The sequence below is a fragment of the Hyaena hyaena genome, unplaced genomic scaffold (assembly GCF_003009895.1).
Source record: "Hyaena hyaena isolate Hyena2069 unplaced genomic scaffold, ASM300989v1 scaffold_427, whole genome shotgun sequence".
Classification (NCBI taxonomy): domain Eukaryota; kingdom Metazoa; phylum Chordata; class Mammalia; order Carnivora; family Hyaenidae; genus Hyaena; species Hyaena hyaena.
In genome coordinates, this window is record NW_024081064.1 from 1,201,458 (window position 1) to 1,219,722 (window position 18,265).

An 18,265-nucleotide genomic window follows, 5' to 3' on the forward strand; every position below is an offset into this window, starting at 1 on the left:
AGCACTTTTAAGCCTCGTGCCAGGTATATGTCTTCCTTGGGGCTCCGTGGTCCTCAGTTTTCTTCTCTGTACAATGGGAGGATGAGGTGGTCATGGCTCTCCTCGGGAAAGCGTCTGACCCACAGCAGGCCTAGGAGGTATGCTCTCTTTTCTCCCTCCAAAACCTGGTATGTCCCAACCCTCACCCCATGCAAACACACACAGACACACACAGACACACAGACACACACACACACACACACACACATATACCCTTTAGGGTCTCAGTGAGTGAGGTGACCCTGCCACAGAGCGTGGGGACTGGCCAGACCCTGGCTGGACCCCATCCTCTCCACCCCAGCAGAATGACCTCTCTGGCCTCTTCTGGATCACCACTCCCCGGAGCCCCAGTCAGTTGGTGCAGCGACAGGGCCAGGTTTCCTCAGAAGCCAGGGGGCCCCTGGGGCACCTAGGTGGCTCAGTCGGTTAAGCGTCCAGCTTTGGCTCAGGTCATTATCTCATGGTTCGGGGGCTCGAGCCCCGCATCGGGCTCTGTGCTGACAGCTCAGAGCCTGGAGCCTGTTTCAGATTCTGTATCTCCCTCTCTCTCTGCCCCTCCCCTGCTCATGCTGTCTCTCTCTCTCAGAAATAAATAAAAGATTAAAAACCCAAGAAGCAGCCAGGAGTCTGTCACGGAAGTTGTTCATGTCCCCTCCCCCCCCCACATTCCACCTCAGCCGTCTGGCCTTCCCGGCCTTCCCGGTGGTCAGGCCTGGAGCCCAGGAATGTCAGGTGGGGGGGAAGACGATGGGTCTGCACTAACCAAGCGTTCTCTCTCTCTCTCTCTCTCTCTCTCTCTCTCTCTCTCTCTCGTGGTGAGCTGTGCCCTCGGGGTGGTGCTTGAGGCAGCCAGCAAGGCTCAGGACGAATATCAGGAGAAAAGGGGGCTGGTTAGGGTGTCTCCAGAGCTGAGACTCCACACTTCCTGCCAGAGGAAGAGACTGCTTGCCTGGCACTTGGAGGACCCGGTCAGACAGCAGCTGTATGGAGGACGCACCTGCACACGCGCACCTGCACGCGCACCTGCGCTCTCCGCTTTATACACAAAGTCGCGGCAGCGGCCAGAGACACTCAGGGCAGGGGGCTGCTTTGGCACGGGAGCCCACGGGCCACTTACCCACTCATAAAATCGCCGAAAATGTAGAGGCCGTTCAGGTTGGGGTACTCACAGCCCCGGTACACATAGCCTCCCGTGACCGATTTGCCCAGTTTGTGCGGGTAGGCGAATATCGGCAGCACATCATCTGCAGAGGGGACGGAAACTGGGGATGAGCATGTGGGTTCACCGGGGGCCAGCCTCCCCCACAATGAAGCTCGGTAGGTGGTCTGAGTCCGGAAGGGCAAGGGGGTGGGAGGTCACCAGGAAGGCTTCAGTTGGGGCCCCTCGCAGCTCGGGTAAAGCAGGGAGGCGAGCTTGCGTGTGCAGGGGTGCGGGGGAGGGAGAGGGGGATGGGGAGGTTGGGGCGGAGAGCCAGGACAGCCCAGGAGCTTTGGGAAGCAGGGAGAGGCTCGGGGAGATCCAGGATGGGGTACGGCTGGTCAGGGAGAGATGCGCTGGCGCACACCCTCTGGGACGGGGGACAGATCCAGGATCAGTGTCCCCGGGGCACGCGGGCGGTCTCCACGCGACACGGGGCAGGGGTGGGGCGCACAAGGGAGGCGCTGGGCACAGCCGTGGCCGGGGGCAGGGGTGCGGCTCCGGGGAGGTGGGCCCCGGGGGCGCGGGGAGGGCCCCGGGGTGGGGGGTGGCGGTCACCGAGGGAGGCGTTGGCGCACAGCTTGCGGTCGTAGCACTCGAATCCTTCGCGCGCGCGCCAGCCGTAGTTGCGGCCGCGCTCCACCAGGTCCACCTCCTCGAACTTGTTCTGGCCCACGTCTCCGCAGAAGAGCCGCCCGCGGCCGGCGCCGGTGGCGGGGTCGCCGCGGTCGAACGAGCAGCGCCACATGTTGCGCACGCCCAGCGCGTAGACCTCGGGCCGCGCGGCGGGGTCGCCCACGAACGGGTTGTCGCGCGGGATGCGGTAGAGCGGGCCGCGCTCGTTGCGGTCCACGTCGATGCGCAGCACCTTGCCCAGCAGCGCCGACCTGCGGGCGGGGCGGGAGAGGGCGCGGCTCGGGGCGCGGGGCCAGCTCCAGGCCAGGACCAGACCCAGGTTCAAGTCCTCCTTAGCTGCTTACCAGCTGGGTAACCTCACTCACTCATTTCGGCGTTTATCTGGCACCTCCCTGCGTGCCAGGCTGCGCGTGGGAAGCGTCGCACATACGTACCCTCTGATGCCTCAGCTCAAGGTGAGCAGTACTGCGATGCCCTTTTACCGATGGCGCGCCTGGGCTCAGAAAGGCCACATAACGTGTCCACTTGCCACCCGGCTAGCAGAGGGAGAGCTGGGTCCAGCCCAGGCGGCGGGAGTACACAAACCCAAGCTCTTTGCCGCCACTCGCTGCCCAACTTCCCCACGCCTGTCTCCTCACTGTAACGTTAGCATTAGCTGCTCCCTGTCTTTCCTGCCTCCCTGCTGGCTGGGGGGGGGGGGGGGGGGGGGGGGGAGTGAAAATACTCCTAAAAATGACTCATTTACAGTTTTCTTTCAACACCCAGCACAGTAACCGCTGGGTAATAGATGCAATCAAAGTCAAGAGCACCATACAAGAGTACAGGTCAGGGCTCAGGGAACGGGAGCGAAAACCCTGCAGCTCTCAGCGGAAAATGGGACGCTGGTGCTCTTGCTTTGTCTCTCACACACGAACGAGAGCCAGGCAGGCCTGAGCGCCCGTTCGGTTCACCCCACACTCCACACCCACCACCCCTCCCTCACCCGGGTTCCAAGGTGCCAGATCCCGGGGGCAGCTGTGGACTGGAGGGTAGGCCACTCCCACGGCACCAAGCAACATCGGCTTCTGGAGTGAGAAGGACTCAGGACTCGCCCTCCAGAGCCACGGAAACCAGGAGAGAAGCCCTAACCTCCACGCGGCTCCCAGGGCGAGTAGCTTGTGGGTTGCATTCACCCTGTGAATCTGCAGAAACCTGCAATGTGCTCGAAGGTGCACAGAGGAGAATGCTCCCTTTGCATCTGCATCTTCCTGCCACACCGCTCTTCCTCGCCGTTAGCACGCTGGCGCTCTGCCCCCAGGCTGCCTTCCAAAGCGGGACTGCCCGGCTTGCACATTTGATACATCACATGCCCTCCCCTTGCCCAAGCGTCTCCCTCACCATTAGGCATCTCCCAAGTGTCTTCTTCAACCGTGTGAGAGGCTCCCACCCAAAGATGCTCCACCCTTAATCCCCTGTTGTGGTGCTTTAGGTTTTGCCCCAAGGAGTGCCCCTCACACTCTCCAGCCCGCTCAGCACCAAGCCACGGATCACGCTCTGAAGCCACACACCGCGCAGCGGGCTTCGCCGCGGAAGGGGGCCAAACTCATAGCTGCAAAATAATGTTTTAAGTTCTGTCCAATTATCCACAAATCCTTAATTTCTATTTTCCCAACTACATCTCTAAACACATCCCAAACACGAGAAAGCTTCAGTGACTCCTACACTGTCACGTATGAAAGCGCAAGTGACAAATCATGAACATTTAATTACTGTAATCAACATCACCCTCGCTATTTTTACTTTCTGGGCTAAGGAAGGTTTTGTCATTTTAGCTAAGAGAAGGGAGGAGGCTGCCCTAGATAGCCTCATCTACACTGCATGCGTGTGTGCGTGTGTGTGTGTGTGTGTGTAAGGAGTAGAATAATGGCAGGCCATCTGCTCAAGCCAAGAAGTTAATATGTGACAGCAAGACTATGCCTCAGTTTCCGGGCCATATGTGGGTGACCCATGGGGCAGAAGCCCTCATTCCCAGACATTCCTGCTCCAACCAGCTCACACTCGCATCTGGTCCTGGAAGGCCCTCTTTCTTTCCTCTAGTTCAAGCAGGGCTGTGCTGACTTCCAATAAAATCCCATCTTCCCAGAGGCTCTCTGATATCATATATTGGGCACCTGTGACAAGTGGCTTCTGGGCCTCGCCCTCGACAAACAGGATCGCTGTTACTCCTCATGACAAGCCTCCCCCTGGAGATTATTATTATCCCATCTAACTGGCGAGAGGCAGCGACTTGACAGGGGTCCCCAGCTGCAGACTGAGCTGGGGCCCAAAGCCCTTTCTACTGCCCTGTGCCGTGTGGCCCAGGAAGTAAACCCCCTCCTCCAGGAAGCTATGTAAACCAACCCACCAGCCAGCCCCAAGTGGAACGTACTTGTTTTGGGCATTTCCAAATTTTCCAAAGGGGTCTCCGGCCATCCCGCCGTCACCAGTGAAGATGTAGAGGTACCCGTCGTCTCCAAACAGCAGCTGGCCTCCATTGTGGTTGGAGGCTGGCTCTTCAATCTCCAGGATTATCCTAAAAGGAGATAAGCCACCCCCACCAAACAAACAAACTTAAAAACACCAACCTCAGCAAAAACACAAAACGAGATCACAGCAATAAAATCTCCTCTCTCTCTCAGAAGCCATTTCACGGTTGAAAAGACTTGTCATATATTTTATAGCAGGTGATTTTTAGAAGGATCCATCTGGTAGACTGGGCGGGGATAATTCACTCCATTGTGCTGACGAGGAACTGGAGGCGCAGAGGGGCTGAGCAACTTGCCCAGGGCCACACAGCCCATAGGGATCAGAGTTGGAACTCGGTCTTCTCACTGCTGCCCACCGCTAGCTCCCCAGTTAGAATTATGCAACACTGCTGACCCGGTCACTGGCACAGCTAGTTTCTTCCTTATCATAGCTGCCCACACACCAGCCACTAAAGCCGAGCACTTTCTCCACACCCCTTCATTTGTTATGTGCCATAACTTCTAAGGAGGTGGGTGGTTGATGTGGGTAGCTGAGCACATACACACTCACCCCTCAGCAACCTCATTTACTCTCACGGCAGAAAACCCTCCACTACACGGCCAGCTGGCTGGCTTCTGGTTGGGGTTTGCCAACGGAGGGTGGAGGGGCAAGAGGAAGGGAGAAGCCACACTTCCCTGGCTTCCGGAAGTGGTGGGTGCAGGGATGGGAACAGTGGCTCCTGAGTGTGGACTCTTGGGTTTCCACGCAGACATCTTGGGATGTACCAGGAGCAGCAAACTTAGCAAAGCACCGTTCCCTTCTGTTCCTCTGGCTTCCTGCGGTTGCTAATCTTCACCCTTTTCCTTCTCCAGAGCCTCCTAATACCTTTGTAGCCAACGCCCTGTCTGCTTAGGTTTTCCAGAATCGGTCACTGACTTACTAATCCTTTGTTAATACAGGTAAGAAAAACCAAGGTACAACAAGGTCAAGTAACTTGAGTTCAGGGCTGTAAACCTTCAGATCCAAGACCTTCCACTGAGGCCAACATACGGAGGCCAACTGACATGACGTGGTGAGCCAAACAAAGCCCCAAGTCCTCCCTGGAAAGGATAGTTCAGACCATCAGGTCTCTGCCTCTCGCTGGGATCCCAGCCCTGGGAACAGAGACTGACAGTTGACTTGGGCAAGGATGACCCCGAGGTCTTGGCCCCGTCCTGAACTAGCCAGGCCCACTTCCCCCTCTCTGAGAGTCAAGTTCTAGGCTTGTACTTGATAGGTCCCCAGAGGATTCTCAGTGAACACTCACTCTGAAATATGTTCATCTGTATATTGCATGTCGCACCTTCAGTTTTTATCAAGAGTCACTTTCTAAAAGCCACCAATGAAGCACATCCATTCTGTCCCATCCATCTGTCTGCTGCAAGAGAGAAACCTGGTATCTCTTGGAGAACTGGCTATACAGCCTCATGTAAGATCATGAGACTTACGTTTTCTCCTTTTGCTCTGGCTGCCAGGATGCTCATAGTCAAAATTAATGCAGCCTGACAAGACCTACATTAGCCCTCACATTAGCCAGCATATTTCATTCATTCTCCTTTTCATACTTTCAATGTCAAGATTTTACAGTTTTATGAAATACATGATGTGCCATTATTTGCCTCAGATCGGTCCTGGCTCTGGCCCTCCCCGCTCTCTGCTTCAGAGACTCCGATCCTGCAAACTACATTTCCCATGCTCCCTTGCCAGCTGGCCTCCACAAAGGGTCAGCCAATGGAAGGCACTGGCAGGAGATTGGAGGGCGGGAGGAAGGAGAAGCCAGGGTATTTCTCCCCATCTCTCTCCCTCTCTCTCTCTCTCTCTCTCTCTGCTCAGGCCATGTCTTGGCAGTAGCTGTACCTCCTCCATGGCCCCAACTCCCCTGCCCAGGCCCACTGTGTGTTTTCATCTTCCACTGAGTGGCCCCACCTTCTCACTTTGTCCTTCTGAGAGGTGGAGGCAGCTTCCTCTAATTGGTAAACTCAGAGTTGCCTCACTTCTTCCCCAGGTTGCCTGAGTAGCTAATTCCCAGCATCAAATCTTGCCGCTGAATTAGCTGGTACAGGATTTATTTTCCTGTTGGACCCAGACTGATGCATATGCCCCTCATGCCACCCTAGGTCAGAGCAGTTTTGAACATGGTGGGGGCGGGGGGGGGGTGTCCATAGATAACACACAGACAGGAGGCTAGTGTTGAAAGGTGGAGATAGGGGCGCCTGGGTGACTCGGTTAAGCGTCTGACTTCGGCTCAGGTCATGATCTCATGGTTCATGGGTTCGTGAGATCCCCCCAGGTCGGGCTCTGTGCTGACAGTTCAGAGCCTGGAGCCTGCTTTGGATTCTGTGTCTCCCTCTCTCTCTGACCCTCCCCTGCTCATGCTGTCTCTCTCTCTCTCTCTCAGAAATAAATTTTTTAAAAAACATTAAACATTTTTCTTAAAAAAAAAAAAAAAAAGAAAGGTGGAGATAAACCTGCTGGGGGAGGTGGAGGGGGGACAGAGGGTTGGGAGGGGAGAAGTGGAAGGTGGGGCTCAGGAGAGGGGCACATGGGGATTCTAGCTCTGACGCTTCCCAGCCGTGTGGCCTAGCAGCTCATTTTACCGCTCCGAGCCTCCACTTCCTCACCTGCAAAATGGGGAGAGTCTCACTGGACTTTAAGAGAATCGCATGGAATGAACCACCTGCAGTGGCTGATGTGGGAGTCTGGACATGATCTTGCGACGCTATTCTGAGGCTCCAGAACATCCCAGAACATGGGGCCCAGCCTCCTCGCTGGGTGTGGCGGAGGATTTGGCAGCGAGTGCAGGTGCACCCCGCGGATTGGTCCTGTCGCAGCAGCGGCGCATTCCCGGGGCGCGGGGCAGCCGATTTCAGCCCCGCCCCCCAGGGAACCCACCTCTCGGAGCTGTGGTCCACGGTGTTCACGTCGTCCGCGGAGACCCTGAACTCGCTGATGCGGATCCACTCGTCGAAGCCGACCCCCACCGAGTAGTAGACGTAGAGCTTGCCGTTGAGCCGGAAGCCGGGGTGCAGGGCCATGCCCAGGAAGCCGCGCTCGTCGCCCTCCCAGGGCGACGTGAGCACCGCGCGGCTGATGTTCAGGAAGGGCCGCTCCAGCCGCGAGCGGTCGGGCAGGTAGGCCCACACCAGCCCCACCTGCTCGGCCACGAAGAAGCGGTGGGTGCCGTCGCGCGCGTGCACCATGGCCACGGGGTTGCGCAGCCCGTTGGCCGCCTCCTCCAGGCACAGCTGCAGGCAGCCCCGCGCGTCGGCGCGCACGCGGCCCAGGTCCGAGTTGAGGTTCTCGTTGACCAGCAGGCGCGGGAAGCAGTAGTCGGCGTCGTCCAGCGACAGGTGGCGGCAGAACTTGGCGCGGTTGCCCTCCAGGGCCCAGAGCTCGCGGTCGGGCGACAGGTGGCGGAACAGGCCCCGGCACGTCTGCCACAGGTCGCGGCAGTAGTCCTCGCAGAGCCCGGGCACCGTGCGCAGCGGCGTGGCCGGGTCCTCGGCGTCGTACAGGTGCGCGGCGTAGGGCGAGCACTCCTGCAGGACGGGGGGGGGGGGGGGGGGGGGGGATGCTGTGTGCCAGGTCTGTTACCCGCCCCCCAGGGCCTCAGGCTGCTGATCTGTAAAATGGGCCCCCATCCGTCCAGCAACACGCAGCAACCTCGTATCTCCTCACCTTCTTCCTCTTTCTCTCGCCTCAACGCTGCTTCTGTTAGACTAAATAACGACAATATTACTACTGCTAACAGCAGCAGCCCTTGAGGACCTACTGTGTGCCAGAAAGGGTCTGAGGCACTGATTTTTAATGTATTAAAAAATCTGTTTAATGTTTATTTATTTTGAGAGAGACAGAGATAGAGACAGAATGCACAAGTGGGGGAGGGGCAGAGACAGAGGGAGACACAGAATCGGAAGCAGCTCCAGGCTCTGAGCTGTCAGCGCAGAGCCCGACAGTGGGGCTCGAACCCATGAACCATGAGATCGTGACCAGAGCTAAAGTCAGATGCTTAACCGACTGAGCCCCCAAGGCTCCCCTGAGGCATTTTTAGGTACTTCTCTTTTCATATGATGCCTCAGCCCTGTATCTGCATGACTTACTCCTTCGCTTTATTTAGATCCCCGCTCAAGGGACACGTCCTCAGAGAAATCTGCCCAGACCCACAGCCACCCCCCAACCCGGTCTGACCTCTGACTCTGCTTAGAAAAACAACCAACAACCTCCCAGGGTAGCTTAGTCGGTTAACCTTCGGACTTCAGCTCAGGTCATGATCTCACAGTTCCTGAGTTCCAGCCCCGCGTGGGGCGCTGCATTGACAGTGTGGAGACTGTTTGGGATTCTCTCTCACTCCCTCTCTCTCTCCCTCCCCCACACACGCTTTCTCTCTCTCTCAAAATAAATAAATAAACTTAAAACGAAACAAAACTAAATTAAAACACCCTGAATCACAAACCTTACCATTATCTGGTATCATGATAAAAATGAAAACGTTTGCATGTTTACTGTCTGTCTTCCTTGGAAAGATTCTACAAGGACAGGAATCTTTAATCTTTATTTATTTTTGAGTGAAAGAGAGACAGAGACAGAGAACGAGTGGGGGAGGGGCAGAGAGAGAGAATGAGACACAGAATCCGAAGCAGGATCAGGCTCCAAGCTATCAGCACAGAGCCCGACTCGGGGCTCGAACTCACGAACTGCAAGATCATGACCTGAGCTGAGGTCAGACGCTTAACTTAGTGAGCCAACCAGGCACCCCTACAAGGACAGGAACTGTGTCTTGGTCAGTGTGTGTCCGGGAACCTAAGACAGTACCTAGCACATAGCAAGCCCATAGTGAATGTGTAGGGAATGTGCTGGATACTAACTTACCCAACCAGTCCTTAACGGTGACTGGGTGCTCCTACCTCCATTACTGGCTTCATCTTCACAAGGGCCCATGAAGGAGAGAGTGTTACAGATGGGGAGACTGAGGCACAGGGTCATTCAGTACCATTTGGGCAGCACAGAGGGGTCTGGGTTTGGCCTCGGGCCGCCCCCACTCTCCCCAGCACCGCTGGTGCACGTACAGGTTGATAACACCCACACCGTGCAGCCCCTGGCCCGGGACCCCTCTTCCTCCACTGCTCGGGCACCTCGGGCAGGGTCCTGGGTGGTCCTCTGCCGCCAGGGTGCCAGTGCAGCTCTCCCCTGGGGACAGATGGATCAGCCGCCCCTGGCTTCCCTGGCCCCCTGTCGAGGACCCCACCACGGATGAGACACTGGAGACCCCATTCAGGGCCCACAGGGCATGATCTGGAATACAGGGCAGTCAGAGCTGATGGGCAAAGTGTTCTGCCCTCCTCCTTGCCCAGCAGACGGTCCCGACTCGCAGTTTGGATGGCTTCTTGGAACTCGGTCAAGCATCGAGCAGCAGCCCCTGGCCCGGCCCCCATCACTCGTGCCGCTGGGTCCTCTCGCCCCAAGAAGGAAATAACCCATAACTCTGCCCCAGGCTCTGCTCTCTGGGAACCCAGGGAGAGGTGACCAACCCCAGGGGGCCTCTCCCCAGCTTCAGGCCTCCAGCAGCCCCCCCACAGCCCCCCGAGAGCGGAGAGGATCCCTCACTTCACACCCCAACCCCAGCCTGAGAGCCAGCGCTCACGGATGCAGCTTTGCCATCAGCTCCCGCCTCCTGCCCCCCTCAGTTTCCTGACACTCTCTGCTATTTTCACCTCCGAGCCTCAGCGCACATTGTTCCCTTGGCAGACATGCCCTTCCCTTAAAAGCAGCAATCGATTCTTCCTTAAATACCAGCCACAGCTGTTGGAGAAATAGTGGTAACCATAACAGCCCTGGGCATTGGGGTCAACTGTGGACCAGGGCCATGCTGGGTGAATCCACATTTCCCCCTCAACGCAACTGACTGTGCCAGGAGTATGTTCTCAGTCCCATTGTACAGACGGGAAAGAAGAGGCTGAGAAGGAAGTCCCTAACCAAGGCCGGATTTGACCTACTGGGGTTGGAGGATGGGAGACAGGGAGAAGCTGGGGCATTTCCGGGTGCACTGGCTGCTACCACCCCCAAAGCCTAGTTAAGTGAACCCCACCCCCCACCCAGAGCAGAGGCCTCAGCTCCAAAGCTCTATGAAAACCTCCCTCAGGGGATGCCTGGGTGGCTCAGGCAATTAAGTGACTCAGTTTTGTTTTTTTTTTAATGTTTATGTATTTGGGGTAGGGGGAACGGAGGGGCAGAGAGAGAGGGAGACAGAGGATCTGAAGTGGGCTCTGTGCTGACAGCAGAGACCCGGATGCAGGGCTTGAACTCACGAACCATGGGATCATGCCCAGAGCTGAAGCTGGATGCTTAACCAACTAAGCCACCCAGGTGCCCTATGAAACTCTTTTTTTTTTCCTTCAATTTTTCATGTTTTTTAAAATTTATTTCTGACAGAGAGAGAGACAGCATGAACAGGGGAGGGTCAGAGAGAGAGAAGGAGACACAGAATCTGAAGCAGGCTCTAGGCTCTGAGCTGTCAGCATAGAGCCCGACGCGGGGCTCGAACTCACGAACCGTGAGATCATGACCTGGGCTGATGTCGGAAGCCCAACCGACTGAGCCACCCGGGTGCCGCCCCCATGCAACTCTTGATCTCAGCTCAGGTCATGATCTCTCTCGGTTTGTGGGTTCGAGCCCCACATCGGGCCCTGCGCTGACAGTGCAGAGTCTGCTTGGGACTCTTTCTCTCAAAATAAATAAACTTAAAAAAAAAAAAAAAAGAACCTCCTTGGGTCAGAGCCCGTGACCTGAGCCGAGGTAATTATGTTTGTCTGTGCCTGGCACCCTCTACCCTCTGCCCCACCGTGGGCTCAGCAGGCCGAGGTCTGCACTGACACGACCCTCCAGGCCTCAGGGGATGGTTGTTCCGCGGCCACACACCCCCCTCCTCGCCGGCAGGGCCAGGCTGGGTTCCCACAGGAGGCCTCCAGGGCCAGCAGGTGGCAGACTGCCCTGGTGGGTGTGTGCTCAGGCTCTGGGCCAGGGGCGAGTCCCTCCCGTGGAAGCGTCGTGGTCACACCATGGCCTTGACCTCCTGGCACCTCTCCTGCTACTGCAGGCTAAGGGCCACTTGGCGACGTCTGCTTGGACGTCTCCGGTCAGTCGCTGTCCCGGGCCTCACAGGGCTTCCCGTGTCCCCACTTAGCCGGCCAGCGGGTGAGACAGCCAGGCCCGGGCCTCCGGTGGCATCCTGTCCCACGCGGCTGCCGGGGGCCCTCCTTCGTAGGAGCTGTCCACCCAGCAGCTGGGGAGGGGAGGTGGGGGGGAGGGTCCGGCTGCACACATTCCTCCTTTGATTTCTTCAAGGCAGGGTCACTGTGACTTCTGTCCTATAGATGAGGAACTGAGGCCCAGAGAAGACCATGTGCCAAGAAGCGGTCAGGCCGCGGCTCCGCCCCAGCCCTCCTGACGCCCACACTGGTGCTCTTTCCGGATTAGTCAGTGGTGTTTCTATCGGCAAGTGTTTACGGGACACTGTGCGCCGGGCACCGTCCTCAGCTCCAGAGACACGAAGAGGAGCAGGACAGGCTACTGAAAGCCGATTGGAGTGCCCTGCACTCCCCAGAGCCCGGCCCAGAACTAGAGGGGGAGCAATGGGGAATCCGGGGGGCCAGGCTGGAGGTTCAGCGTCCACGCGTCGGACCCGGGCCTGGCGAGCCCTCACTTGAAGCCTACATACTTTTTTTTTTTTTTATGTTTTATTTATTTCTAGGAGAGAGAGAGAGAGAGAGAGACAGCGTGAGCAGGGGAGGGTCAGAGAGAGAGGGAGTCACAGACTGAAACAGGCTCCAGGCTCTGAGCTGGCAGTCAGCACAGAGCCTGACCCGGGACTCGAACCCACGAACCGTGAGATCATGACCGAAGCGAAAGTCGGACGCTTAACCGACTAAGCCACCCAGGCGCCCCGAGGCCTACATACTTTTGTGGCGCTCAGACCAGAGTGATCCACAAGCAGGACATGACAGGAGGCTGCAGTGGTCGCTGTCGGCAGGGACCGTGCGCAACGAGCCTCGCAGGGTCCGTGGAAGAGGCAGTGGAAAACCCACGGAGAGCCCATCGGGCATCACACTGCACCAGGGCCTGCCCTCCTCGCTGCCCTGAAATCGCCCTGTGCAGCGGCCACTGCTCACAGCTCATGGTCCTGAGTCCCAAGGGTTTCTTAGGTCCACTCCCTGTTGCTCAGGACGGCCGGGCCTTCACGCGCAGTGTTCTCCAGGCAGAGCATTCCTTCCTTTCCCATTTCCTCATCTGGCAAACTCCTACTCATGACTCCAGGCCCCACTGAAAAGTCTCCTCTGGCTCCTCCATCCCCCCAGGGCCCCGACTCCCCCAGCCTGGCCCCTCGTGGACGCTCCCACAGCCCCCTGTCCATATCTCAGATGCACATCACCGAAATGTAACTCCGTAGCTCGTGGGGTGAGCTCTCCTCCTGGGCCGTCACCGCCTCATTGCCAGAGACGGCTCAGCTGGTCTGCCTGGCTAGGACTTATCTCTTTGAACGTCCACCCACCCCACAGACTATGGGACCTTCCAGGGCAGGGCCCCAGGGCCCAGCACACAGTGGGGCTTCAAGAAAACAGGCAATATGACAAAGTCATTAAGAGAAGGGCTTTGGAGCCAGAGCACATTAGAGACTGAATCTACGATTCCCTGTGAGACCTCGGGCAAGTTCCTCAGCCTCTCTGTGCCTGTGTCTTCGTCTGTAAAAGGGAAAAGGAATTCCAACCTCATGGGTGTTGGTAGGAATAAATGAGAGGATGCATGTGTTGCTCAATAAATGCTCAAATGGTATAAACTATCAAGATGCAACTCAATGTTTCCTCTTCCAGGAAGCCTTCCCTGACTTTTACAGGGAAAAGTGTGGCCTTTCTCCCTATCCCCCGTAGTGTCCAGTCACCCTTGAGAGCCCTTTTGTGCATTCTGGTAAGTATCCATGTGTCTGTCCCGTGATCTGAACAAGGGGACTTTGGAGGTGGGGCCTATGACTTGCCAACTGCCTCTGGGCCCAGCACCCAGCACAGGGCCAGCCCCTAAAAGGCTGTGGGGAGACATCTGTCCAGCACATGCACTCGCAGAGTATGTTCATGCAGATTTCCATCAGAAACCAGGCTTCGAAGACTTCAGGTTACAGAGACAGACAATCTCGTTTATACAGGAAGTTCTCATATGGACACTAGGAACCGGGGAACATCACGTGTCACAAGCTCTCTTTCCTCCTCTCGACAACACAGGCATCAGTCAGATGAGGGCAAAGCCCTAGGAAAGAGTCTGAAGGGCCAGAAGGGACGATCGCCCTCCAGCTAAGAAGCCATCCTGGGCACCTGGAGGGGCTGTGGGCACCAGATGGGGGCAGGTTCTAGAAGGGACTGTGGGAGCGAGCATGTTTTCATGGCCTCTCTCCTGTCTGGGGTCCAGCTCCCTAAGGCAGATGTGAAGGCCTGAATGCTGTCATTGACTGAAACTTGTAAATAAGTCACCTTGGCCACCTCCCCAGGGTGGAAATCAGGAGGTGCTGAATGCAGACGTGGCCTTGGCTCACAGACAGCCCGGTCCTCCATCCTGCACTCTCCTGCCCTCCCTTGAGGCCCCACCAGGGAAACCGTGATCCAACCTCCACTGCCCTCTCCAAGTTCACTCCAGACATGAGGTCACTCTCAGAGACGCCTGGGGTAAAGTGCTAGCGGCCATTCCCCCACTGGTGACTCAAGGCCAAGCCATGCTGGGAAGATTCCCCTGGGAAGAGGGGAGGGGGGTCAGCAGGGCTGACCGTTCCCTTCCTCCTCCTAGGACCCGCCTACCTTACTTGCCCTGCTGAGCCTGGCACGTAGTAGGTGCTCAAGAAACAAATGCGGAGTGGATGCATGAGTCCAGCTAGGAGAGCAGGGGTGGGAAGGGCCTGGTTCCAAAGAGCCCCCGTGCTGGGGAGGGAGGGAGGTGCTTGAGCAGACCATTCTGGCTCCCCAGAAACGCACAGACCGCACAAGGACTGAGCGGTGACCACCATAGGCAGGTGTCCCCCTCCTTTGCATTCTGGTGCTCCCCAGGGCCCCTTTCCTCAAACCCCCCACCATGGCCCTCTGATTTCTGATGCAGGTGGCCCACTCATATTGGCACTGAGCGTGGCCCACGAGCCCGTAACTGAGCTGTGTGACCACTGGGCAAGTCCCTGCCTCTCTGAGCTTTCCCTGAATCGGCCTCTGGGCCCCACTCTGTCCCTGCCTAGAGCTGGGAAGCCAGTGGGTGCCAAAGAGGCACTGGAGAAATCCAACCAGAACCATCCACTGAGCCCTGAGTATGTTCCCTTTTGTCTGTGTGGCAACTCGGAGGGACCGCTAAGATTGCCCCTATTTTAAAGATGATGCAATGGAAGTGCAGTGGTGACCCGTCCAGGGTCACAGAGCCAGGGGTCGGAGGGCCAGGATCAACCCAGGAAGTCAGATTCCAAGCCAGGCCTCCCGCCGTGTCCCCCTCCTCCCCGCCCCGCCCCCTTCAGGACCCTTCCTTCCTGAGCCTCCGCGCTGCCTGGATGGTGGGCGGGGCCAGCCTAAGGGCTTCCTGGCCTTGACTCCATTTCCCCAGGGGTTCTGGCCAGTCTCTCGGGAGTCAGACCCACGCACGAGCCTCTAAGGCACAGTCCTGTGCTGGCGGAAGTAGGGGCTCTGCCCCCAGAGGGGAGATGACAGAGAGGTGACACGGAAGGGCTGTGGTCTGAAAGGACGAGGGACCCTCTGCCAGGCGGGGGCGCCTCCAGGGAGAGCGCACGCCGCGAACCGAGGTGGGGGCGTGAAGTCCAGGGGCGTCGCAGGGCGCCTCTCGCAGGGTCTGAGCAGCGGGCACGTCTGGTCCAGGAAGGGGACGGGGCTCTGAGACCTGTCCTCAGGGCGGGGGAGGGGCCCTCACTGGGAGCGACGTCTCCCAGCCCAAGTCCCGCGCGTCGCCCACGCCCCCTGCGGGTGCGGGCAGCTCCCACCTCCCCCGGGACACCGCGGGACGCCCTGAGCGGGACAAAGGCTGCCCATCCCGGTGCCCTGACAAGGGCGGGGCTCTTCGGGGCTGCCTCCAGGAGGTCCCAGGGCAGAGGGGCTCCCAGACTCCCAGGGAAGTGATGACATCGCCGTGTCCGCCCGCCTTGCTTCGCGAGGGGAAACTGAGGCCCAGAGAAGGCCCAGGTCACGAGGCTAATGAATGGCAAAGCCCGTCTCCCCGCGCCGCGCCCAAGACTCCGCCGGGGGCCCCGGCCGGGTCCAGAGCCCGCTGCCCCCCCTCGGTCGCCGCCCGGCCGCCGGGGCCCCGCCGCGCGCCCGCTCACCTGGCACAGCAGGTCGAGCGCGTAGCCGGCGCACGCGGCCCACTCGGCGGCGTCCACGCGCGCAGCCAGCGCTGCGAAGCGGCGGGCCAGCGCCGCGTCCTGCTCGGGGGCGCAGCAGCCGAAGGCCGAGTACTGCGCGCAGAAGCGCAGCGGCTGCGGCGGCCGGAAGGGCGGCCTGAAGTCCAGGCACTGCGGGTGCCCCGCCGCCCCCAGCGCCCGCAGCGCCAGCAGCGCCAGCAGCGCCGCGGGCCCGGCCGGCCCGCCCGCCATGCCGCCGCCGCCCCGCTCCGCCCCGGCCCGGAGGAGGGGGAGGGGGAGGGGGAGGGGAAGGGGAGGAGGAGGCGGGGGTGGTGCGGGGGCGGGCACCCCGGCCCCGCTCGCCCCGGGAGCTGCCGGCCGCGCCCTGAGCGCTCGCCTCCCTCCGGCCCGGACCCTCCCCGGACCCTCCCGGGGCGGCCGCGGGGCAGGGGCGGGCTCACCCCGCAGGGCCTGGAGGTTGGGAACTCCGCACCCGGCACCAGCTCTGCTCGCGCTGTTCCGGCGGCACCCTCCCCATCCCCCACTCCTCCTGGACCGGGAGCCTTTCTAAATACAGGGCGCTGGTGGCCCGGCCTCTTGGGGCCCGAGGTGCCGACTGGGCTTCCCTCTTCCGCCGGGCGCTATTCAGGCCGGGAGGTGCGGGGACTCCGGGGTGCCTCCGACTGGGCCATGGGACATGGGACAGGGAGGGACATGATGGAGCCAGGGGCTGGGGATTCTCACCCAATCACTTAAAAATGGGGGTGAAGCAGCGTGAAGGGCGGGCTGTGCTGCCCGGGACTCATAAGGAGAAGTGAAACCCAGGCCTGGGTTGGGGAGGGTGGATGGGCCGCCTCCAGAGTCCACCCGCGGTCCTCACCCCAGGCTTCTTCCCCGTCTCCCCTCGGGGCCAGCAGATTCCCCTACAGCCTGGGACAGCTGGGCCTCCCCCCCAACCCCTTGCGCTCTGGGCAGCCGCGTGCCCCGCCTCTGCCCTGTGTCACCGGCAGGGGTTATGGGTCCCCTTATACCCAAGAGGGAACACAGGCCCCGAGTGAACGGAGGGCTCCCCAGCCTCTCATGGACAGCAGGTGCTCGAGATCCCAAGCCTGTTTCTGCTCTGACCGAGAAGGAGCCTGAAAGTTGTGGCTCCTGTCCTGCCCATAAGAAAAAAGCTGAACTAACAATCGGCTTTTCTCAGACCCATTAGGGAACTGAGGTGTCAGGACTCAGGGCCGAGTGCCACCCCCAAATCTGCAGAGACAAGCAAATGCAGGGTCTCAGCTGAGACTCAGTCTCTATCTGCTCAGGTAGGAGGGCTTCAGGGGTCATTTTGAGGAGCTGCTGGGGGCCGCGTGCTGGGGTGTGAGGCTGAGGAGCTCCTGGGGGGAGGGAGGGTGGCCCTCCAATGGAGGAGGCGGTGGTTTGCCCTGAACCTCCAGAAATCTCCCCAGTGGAAAGTGTGGACCCACAGCGATCTCCATAACAAAGGCCTGCTCTCCAGGGAAAAAGGCTTTACCAGAGCCTTATCCGCCCTGGGGATGGCGCGTCCCCAACCCCAACCCCCTCTACACTTGGAGACTTACTGAATGCAGAGGACCTGAGAAACACTGGTGAATGTCCCTGCCCAAGGACGGAAGATTATAGAACATTTCTCCTCCCCGACTCCTTACCACCACCTCAACGGGGCTCCGGCATGGTAACCGTCACGCACTCCTTCCAAGGGGAAGATCCTAGGGAATCGCAAAGACCACAGTGTAGACGAAGAGAGGACCGCAGAGGAATTGGGAGCTTCGAGCCTCCCACAGCCACAGTGCACCGCCTGCCAGATCAGCATAGACCCTCATGCTCACCGCGCGTTTGCCTCAGTTCCTGTTACCCGGGACAACGTGTCTGGCTTTTCTTTCTCTTTTTCTTTTTTTATGTTTATCTATTTTTGAGAGGGAGAGAGTGTAAGCAGGGGGAGGGATAGAGGACCCGAAGCAGGCTCTGCGCTGAAAACACAGAGCCCGACGCGGGGCTCGAACTCACAAAACTGTGGGATCAGGACCTGAACTGAAATCAGACGCTCAATCGACTGAGCCCCCCAGGCGCCCCAACATGCCTGGCTTTCAAGGAAAAAATCACACACACGGCGTGATAAATGACAAGAAAAGACTCTCTGAAGAGGAAAGGCATCGGAACCAGACTCAGGTTAAGACACAGAATTTGGAATTAGAAGCATGACTAGTATGTTACAGGCTCTAATGGAAGGTTGACGGCATGCAGGATCAGGTGGGAAATGTAAGCATTAAGGAAAGTTTATGAAAAATTTTTAAAAGAAATGCTAGGAATCAAAAAACACTGTAACAGAAACGAAGAGCGCCTTTGGTGAGCTCATCAGGGGACGGGAAGCTGTCAAGGGGAGAATTGCTATACTTGAAGGTAGATCAGTAGGGACTTCCCAAACTTAACATACAAGGAGGAGAAAACATGTTCGAAAGACAAACAGGGGCCCCTGGGTGGCT

General features: G+C 58.6%; 1 protein-coding gene across 1 annotated transcript in view; it reads right to left on the minus strand.

The window, feature by feature from the left end:
- Nucleotides 1–16,010, minus strand: part of HHIPL1 (HHIP like 1) — a 30,929-nt gene extending 14,919 nt beyond the window's left edge. Inside the window, exons 1-5 of the mRNA XM_039252916.1 lie at nt 15,741–16,010; nt 7,289–7,935; nt 4,281–4,424; nt 1,796–2,124; nt 1,157–1,283 (exon numbers count right to left, since the gene is read on the minus strand). Of these exons, the coding sequence (XP_039108847.1) occupies nt 1,157–1,283; nt 1,796–2,124; nt 4,281–4,424; nt 7,289–7,935; nt 15,741–16,010 (1,517 nt within the window). The remainder of the gene's footprint in view (nt 1–1,156; nt 1,284–1,795; nt 2,125–4,280; nt 4,425–7,288; nt 7,936–15,740) is intronic.
- Nucleotides 16,011–18,265: the final 2,255 nt, after the last annotated feature.